General features: G+C 34.1%; 1 protein-coding gene across 5 annotated transcripts in view; it reads right to left on the bottom strand.

Annotated features, from left to right (window-relative positions):
* Positions 1-1,884: 1,884 nt before the first annotated feature.
* Positions 1,885-8,972, bottom strand: part of HELZ (helicase with zinc finger) — a 169,885-nt gene continuing 162,797 nt past the window's right edge. For all 5 annotated transcript variants that reach the window (XM_057501628.1, XM_036899734.2, XM_036899735.2 and 2 more), the window contains one exon: positions 1,885-5,538. In XM_057501628.1, coding sequence (XP_057357611.1) covers positions 5,204-5,538 — 335 coding nt within the window. In that variant the 3' untranslated portion in view covers positions 1,885-5,203. The remainder of the gene's footprint in view (positions 5,539-8,972) is intronic.

Raw genomic sequence — 8,972 nt, 5'->3', positions numbered from 1 at the left:
ATTTTAAAAGACCTCCAGGTAATTCTGATGCTAGCTGAAGTTTGGAAACCACTGCTCTATCCTGCTCAAAATTCTAAAATCTTAAAACAGGGCAGGTTTGTAAAGACACTACTGTGTGACTTCTGTTTTGAAACCTATGTAATTTGCCACCCCTTTCCCTTTACTTCTCAAACATCAAAATAATTAATGAAAAATTCCAAAAAATCAAATATTCTTAAAGTAGTATTGATTTTCCCTCCTATATATAGTTCTAAGGCAGGCAGTCACATGCTAGTATGCAAAATAAAATACAGAAGACCTCATATATGAGGTATAGAAATAGCTAAAAAGACTCCCCAAGAACTTAATGAAAATTCCATAGTATCATTTAATGAACTCATAGAATTATATAAAACTTACTATGCTTAATATTTGTATCAAAATAAAATCTCTCTGTTGAACATATTGCAAGTTAAAGTCTGGTCTAATACTCTGATTACTTTAACTATATGTATATGAATGTGTCTGGGTTTTCTTAACACTCCAGTTTAGAAGCTTTAGACTACTACTGTGTAACTGGGTTTTAGGATTTAACCACAGTTCACGTTACTAAGTCTAGATTCTTCTATCAGGTACCCCCTTTCAAAAAAATTTAGAAACTCCTGTGACTGTTTCCTTAAAGTTTATTCCAAAGTAGGTATTTTCAATCATTTCAAAAATTTTAAATACTTTTGATCTGTTTGATATTTTAGTTCATAGTAATAAGAATGCCATTTTCTGAATGTTTTATACGAATGTTAAACTTTAGCTAGGATTCACCCCTTGTAACAATGGTCTTGAAATGGCTAAACAGGTATGAACATAGTGAGGGTGAATTTTGCAGCTTTACGATAAAATCTCAACAAATAAATATCCAACCTCAAGTAGATGGGAAATGAGAGAAACCTAATACAATGAGCACTTTGAAGACGAATGTGCCATTTACTCTTTCATGATGGTATCTTCATAATATGATGTACATCACTATGTGATATTTTGCACAAGAAATCATAGACTATTATCCATTATTTGTAACTAGTAGGTAGCTTGTGGACCAGATGGCAAAGAGGAAAAAGAAAAATCAGATCCATTAAAACATTTACTTTGATGTCCAGGAAGACAAATAGAGGGATGGTAGAAATTGAGGGTTTTCATATGTTAAGGGGATGGTTACCAAGAAATGAGGTCTGGTGAATCATAAAAGACAAATTACTACCTTTGTGGAGCTAAAAGGAAAAAAAAAAGTCACCTAAATAACTTTTTAAGGCAGCATTTATACCTTTCAATATATTTAAAGTTTTAATCTTGTACTTTTATAGACTTTTTCTGGGATTCCCTTTTTTAAAACACCTCCGATATGAAAGAATGCTATCTAAGTATAATAGGTGTTTCTTTTTAAATGACTATTTCAGTAAATCTGCTTTTCTTAATAACAACAGTTGAAATCTAAAATTCATCTTCAAGTTGTTTTTCACACCCTGGTTCTTAGGCCAGGTGGCCCTCTCTAGTCAGGACAGCTGGAGACACATTCTTAAATGACTATAGCTTTGCTTTTGAGATGTATATGCATGGAAAGTGTTAAGTATGTAAAATCAACTACACTAGAGCAAGGTAATACTATATATTAATTATCTCAAAGTTACAAAATTCAGTTAGCTTTCTCAGCGATTTCAATGCTTCCATAAACAAGGAAACCATTTTCACAAACGGGTCTTGGAGACTGCTATGTTTAATTAGGCAATGCTTATTCAGTGGGAGTTCTGCTTATTTTACTTATTCTGCAATTCTTCGAATTGAAAAGACCTACTGATGCTTATATGAACCCTGAACTTACTCTAGAATCTCTGATGAAAATAAAAAAACAAAAACACACAAAGCAATTTATTTCATTTGCACAAAACAACCTGGATAGAAAGCACATCTGTTTGAGGGAAGGAAAATTAAGATCATGTGAATTTAAAAGGCCAAAATTAACTACTGATTAATCAAAAACAAAGCTCTGCTATAACAATTTGGCAAAGCATATGTCAGAATGGCAACCAAAACCCCTTTTAAAAACACGACAGAAAATATCTACATTACACTGAATGAGGTTCTTCAAATCTTAACAAAAATTCATTTTCAGATCAGAAAAAAAAATTAGCATGAATACTCTACAAATTCTGTCACCCCAAAGAATTTAAGGTAAAAAAAAAAAAAAAAAAAAGATAATCCCAAGTAGCACTGAAATTAAAAAGTGAAATGAATAAAAAATAGTTTTGGCAAGAAAAAGGAAACTTCAGAGTGATACAAAGAACAAAGAAGTAGAACATCATGTGAACAATTAACCTCACTTTAGAAAAAGTCTGTTCTGGAAGAAAAGGAAGTTGATAATACTTGGTATTATCCAAGAGTGAACATCAGGTTTCCTCTAAAAAAAAAAAACAGAAGAAGAAAGTTCCATCTGCACTCCAAGGCTGAACCTAGTATATAAATGAAGTTGTTTAAGTCTGAATTGTGGATACTTGCTAACACTGCCCAAATATTACCCAAACAGCATGAACAGTATTCAGAAGCTATGCCTCATTTCAATAGAAATTTGCTATGATTCCGGTAGCCTTACAAGATACTATGCATAACAGATTCAAAGCACTGCTGGAGAGTCAGCATAAGTAATGCTAAGAAAAGAGTAAGCTGATTAGAGGTTGAAATATGCATTTGAAGCAGAATCTAAGAGTATCAGATGGAAACAACATTCAAATCCTTGACTGGCTGCAGAAACAATAAGGAAATAAGGAACACTCAGACACAGCAGAGCAGGGGACTCATAAGTAGCTATTATTTTTAGTTTTTTTAGAAATAACTACTTAGAACAGGGATGTCTCCACAGCTCAATAGCTTCCTTATCCAAAGCTTCCATCATCAATATATTTATATAAGGTGGTGGGGTGGTGCATTTGACCTCTTTAGTTAAATATAAATATAAATAATATAAAAACTGATTTTTTTAAAGGTTCAAGTATGGAAAACAGAAGATTAGGCAATTACTTCATGACAAGGGATTAACTGAAAGCCTGACAGGACAGTTCCGTCTTCATATTATCAAAATGTTTTCAAACATTCATCTGGCTTGTGTCAGTACTGTGTATTTGTGGGGGAGAAGAATCATTTGATGAGAAAATTGGTTTTCATTATCCCATGGGGGAAATTTAATTTTCATTTGGGCTATGTCTTGAGTTTTGTCAGAGTTGGAAATACATAGCTATATGGCAAAAATTTTTCTTCCTTTCTTGTGACAGAAGTATATTGAGCAACATTTGACGTGGCTAAACGTGGTGACCTGACCTCATACCGGGAAAACGTGGTGCTGTAACTCGCTGGCTGTTTTCCTACTGTGACTGACACTAACCGTTAACATGCCTGCAGTCTCCAAGTCTACGCTGCCGCTCAGAGCCCCGCAGCCCGGGGCAGGAAGCCATATAGAAACGATCTGCTCTCTGAGCAGACAGACTGAAGGAAAGATGCACCCTTCATTCGCCCCTTAGGCTTGCTGACCTTTAACTAAAGGCACGCTCTTCTCCTAAATTGTCTTGAGGATTACAGGGGCTTTAGCTGGCCTACATCAACTAAACGCCAGTCAAATAACAGATGTAAACAGTTTTTCTTTACCCCTGCCACTTTTCAACACTGTTTTAAAAATGTAATGCGAAATAGGATGGCCTATTCAAAAGGAGTCCTCCAAAAAGCTGTTTTTGAATGGATCATCAGGGTCCATTGGTTCATTTGCAGTTTCCCAACCTCATCTTAATTAAAAAAAAAAAAGATTATATTGTAATTTCAAGATATCTCTGAAGTATCAAAGTAGTACTATTAGATCAGGAAAACAATAAGGACATGCATCATTTCAAATGTGTTACAAGACCACAAGTTTTATGAGGATAAACATTTTCCTTTGGATTTTACCAAAGTTCATTCAAAACAATTTTTAGACTGTAGAATATTTAAGATAGCTATTTAAATTTTATATTTTTATACAAGTGCAGTAGGGTTGTTTTAGAAGAATTGAAAAGACATTAAAAAAAGGGTAGCTTTTTGCCCCAGATTTTGATGAATTTTGATACATCTTTGACAAACGTTTCTTTTTAATGGTGTTCCCCAAACAAAACAGTTAGCAAAATATTTGAACTGCCATGTATAATGTCACATTTTAATGTAAACATCAAATAAGGTACCAAAATTTTTACTGGAGGGAAAAAAAAACAAACCTTAAAGCGGCACAATTCTTTATACCACTGGAGAGGTGGGGAAAGCCAGATTACAAACATTTACACATGCATAGTGAGAAAAAAAGGATTTTACTAAATTCACGCATTTTTAAAATAGTTATCAAGTCTACTAAGCACCAACAATCCTAAAAATTTTTCAGCTTCATGATTTGTTTAAAAAAAAACACACACACTATCAAATTAACATTAAAAACAAGCTTGGAGTATAGCTTGTCCAAAAAAGAACTAAGTATGCCAGTGTTTTTTCACGTTACAAAAAACAGTGGCATACAAAATACATCTGCAAAGAATGCCTTTAACTCTACCCTACAGTGGATGGAGATTACAACAGCACGTCATACATGGTCTAAAACTATAAAAGTTTTAGAATGCAGCATCTTGTCACAAAAAAAAATGCTGATAAAACTTAAAAGTATTTAGAAGATGCTGCCCCTTTATTTTAAAAAATTTTAAATGAATTTAAGCAAAAATAACATACATTTGTACATCAACTGGCCATTTCTGGTACAGAAACCCAGCATATGGTAATATTATTGAATAAATGTAAATGCTACTTACAATTTTTTTTCTTTTTAAATACATTTTAGACAAAGTTTTTTTTATTTTTCTTTATAGTTGCACAATTAACCTCTTAGCTGCTAGCTTGATGCAAACACATGTAACAATACACAAATTTAAAAATATTTTGTATTCTACATAAAAGCTGTCAGAATTCCGACTCACGTCAAAAATGCAAAATAATGGAATATACTTAAAAAAAATTAGTTGCAAGTCTAGCAGCAAAGCAAAGCAATTAAGTGAGAACATGTTTGATGTTAAAACAAAGGTAGCTGTGCACCTACAGATGAAGTCCAACTATCTTAACTCTATGGATACAAACAGAAATTAAAACATTCTCCCTTGAGAAAAAAAAAAAGTGATTATTTAAAATAGGAGTAAAAGCCATTGCTGCCTGATGAGCTCCCCAGGCTAAGTTCCTGGAACAGAGACAGAGGGTCACTACTCTTCTTGGCCTGCTCAGGCGGGGGCCTGGGCTTGGGCGGGGCCCGCAAAGCGCTGGCATAGGACATGGCAGGCTTGCTGCCCCCAGAGCTCTGCTGGCTACTGCTGTTGGCCGACTCTGCGATTTGCTTGTTGGGCATGAGCGGGGGAAACTGGCCGAGATGCTGCAGCACATTGTAGTTGAAGGAACTGGACACCTCGAGGCTCTCGGACTTCAGCTGATCCTCAGGGGGCTTGGCGGTCTTGGGTGGAGCTAAAAGCAGAGAACAGTAACACTGATTTAAGGGTTAAACCCATGGTATTCATGTATCTCATTAACTCAGGGTCTCACAACTGGTTCTCAGCTGGAGGAACTCAGTAAGAGCACAGCCACAAGGACAGACAGATTCTGCTGCAGAATGTTGAAATCACAACACATCTAACCAAACCTCTCCATCTTAGAAACACTCACAGAAGAATTAACTATGGAAATAGGAACAGCTAACATAAAAACCAAAGGTCAAATCTGAAGGTTTGCTTCAAAAACTATCTGTACAATTGTACACTCTGGTATTTCTTATACTAATGCTCACACTTTGAAAATGGGAACAAACACGTTCTTTCTTAATTAAAAAAGGAGCAGTATCTGCAGACTTCTGATCAGAACAGCTCATATCACTAACCTAAGTCATTGTAGCATTGGATTCCATTTCTTAAAAATGCAACTTTTTTTGCCACATCTAAGAAAACATGGAATAAAGGTGAGGGAAAAACAGCTATTAACTTCAGTTCACATTTCTTATATGTAATCTGCCTGACTTGCAAGGTTTTTTTAAAAGTTGACTTCACACTTCCTATTTTATTGCCAACTAAACTGTTTTCAAACACTGCTTTTGTTCTCAATCTTTTCCAAATTTAACTATTTAAATTAGGGGAGGAAAAATAATTTTCCCTGTACCCTTCTAGGTTGTTAGCTGAGACACCCCCCTGTAATAAAAGATAGATTAACAGGAGAAAAATAAAGGTTTAGTAACATGTAAACCTCCTGTATACATTAGAAGAGACCCAGGAAGACTGAGTAACTCTGAAATGGCACAAGTCACCACCGTAAATGATGTCCCCAGCTAAAGACAAAAGAAGATGTGAGGGGCACTACCTGAAAAAACATGGAAAACAAGGGTGAGTCTGTTACGCAGATTTAAGTTGTTGCCTTCTCCACTGATCAGAGTTTCTAGAGATTTAGAATCATCCTTCGCTTCCAGGTACAGAGGGAGATACTCTTACAAATGGAACATTCCCTTATAAATGTCTCTTTTAAAGGGGTGACTTTTACCAAGTTTTCAGAGCTTCTGTGTTTGCAGGTTCTTTAAAATCATCAGCCTGAAATAATCCTTATGCCAAAAAGGCATATTTGAAAGTGGCAAATTCTGCTCCCCTTCACTAACATTATATTGGATGACAATCATAATACACATACATTGATGATAATTTGGAAATTATGGAAAAGGCCAAAGAAGAAAATAAGTCATTCATATTCCCAAATACCAGAGATATGCCTTAACTTGGTGGTGTGTTTTTTCATAAGGACATCATATGATGCAGATATTTCTTAAGTAACCTCTCATTTTTAGAAATTTGAATGATAGTCAATTTTTCACCTTTGTACACTGTGATGTTATTATGGATAAGTATTTCAAAATATCCCATAGGGTACATCCTTAGAAGTGTAACGGCAGGGTCATATAGTATATACCCAGTTAAAGCTCTTTATAATTCTGGCCAAACTTCCCTGCAGGAAGGTACTGCCTAATTATATTCTACCAATGTTTACCCATTTCCCTACTCATCACAATACCAGTGGTATTGTTTTTTAACCTTAGCCTATTTTATAAAGAATTATCTTGTTGTACTTCTAATTTGCATGTCTTTGACTACCGGCATTTATGGATATTTTTTCCTATGTTTATTACCAATTTGTGGATTGGTTGGTTAAGGTAAAAATATTTCATTTTTTTAGTCTTAGCATTTCATTGATTCAATATGCTAATTTCATAGTACTATTTAAAAGTTTAAAAATTCATGACATTGTTCAAAATTATTTTGAACCACTTAACATCTTTCTAGAACATTAATTACTTTTCCATCTGAAGTCCCTGATTTTGTCCATAAAACAATTACTTTAAAGAGCATTAGTTTAACAAACATTTCTATATGAAAGTGTCCTCTACTGCCTAACATAATAAATAAACATTTTACTAGCTGTTCAAGAACTTACTATTTTTATTTACTGAGATTTATTATTTAACCATATTCTCATTTTTATGAAAATATAGAGTTTAAACGTTTTCAATTAGATACTTACAAAGTAATTTTAAAGGCAGTTTAACGGAATGCATAGTTATCTAACTGTGAATTCAATATCTCTATTAATTTACTATATATAATCCAGAAAAGAAAAACTCTTTAAAACTATGAATTTTACTAATCTGACAACCAATGGTATTTTTCACATGACAACTATCTACCTAATCTTAAATTTTTTTCCAAGCATTGAAAGAAAATGCCTGATAAAGTATGTCTTGTCACCAAGTTAAGTGAATAGAACCCAAACACATCCTTTTGGGAGGGCACACCCCCTCAGGGCACCAGAACACCACAATGTTTGAAAGCCCTGCAGTGCACTGGGTAGCCCAGGATCCTCAACTGCCCAGGATCTATTTTTATCATCTCCTTCCCCAACAGACATTTACCAAGAGCCTGAAGTGTGATCAGGGCCCAAATGGGAAATCCAAAGTTCAGAAAGGTCAAAAGCATGGCCTCTGTTCTCTGGCTTACAATTGTGGAGAAAATATGGCCATACTGGACACAATGATCTCTTTTAAATTCCAAGCCACTGTAATAGAACAGTTTTCTTCAACTCAAGAAATAAGTCTCAAACTTCAGAAAGAAGTTTCTCATGTCATGATTATTTTTCTCCTGATTCATGACTGGCAATTGCTATGTTCTTCTAAAAACAAATAAATACTGACAGACAAGAAGTTGTGCTTCAGGATATTAGTGATTTTGAATTCATTTTTAAATACTTATTCGGTTTGTGGTCATTACGATTCTGAGCAATCTTTCCTTTACCATTACAGTTAGCAGTAACTGGGAATCAGATGTTAGATTACTGTTACTTTCAACTAAAGAATACTACAATTTGTCTCAGCACTGGAGAAAATAATTATTTTATATTTGTGGAAAAGATATCATAAATGACACGTGCTTTGGGCATTTATTCAGCAATTGTCTACCTTATAGCTCAGGTTAGATTTTTACTGATTTTGACCAAAAACTATCCTAAAATTTAGGGGAGGATATAAGAGAAATGATGCCTTTAAAGTAAGTTATAATAAACAAAACAACTAAAAAATACCACATTTTTGTCACAGATTTATAGTTTAAATGTTTCTTGGAAATTCAAATATGATAATATGACAGCATTTATGTCAGACCTTTAAAGTGACAAAGGAACCCCAGGAAAAATACAGTAGCTTATACATAGTAGGTACTGATGGATGTTTAAAGATAAAATGACAATGTCTCTTGCCAGGAAATACAACCAAAATCTTTTTAATGCTTTTTTTGCCCTATCGTCTATTGTTCTAAAAATATGCTTGTATGGTACATACTCAAAAATAGGTCAGTTACAGAAACAATGGATTAATA

This window comes from Manis pentadactyla, chromosome 4, assembly GCF_030020395.1.
Source record: "Manis pentadactyla isolate mManPen7 chromosome 4, mManPen7.hap1, whole genome shotgun sequence".
In the NCBI taxonomy this organism is placed as follows: domain Eukaryota; kingdom Metazoa; phylum Chordata; class Mammalia; order Pholidota; family Manidae; genus Manis; species Manis pentadactyla.
The sequence above is the reverse complement of the archived record's forward strand: the minus strand, read 5'-3'. Positions and strand labels throughout refer to the sequence as shown.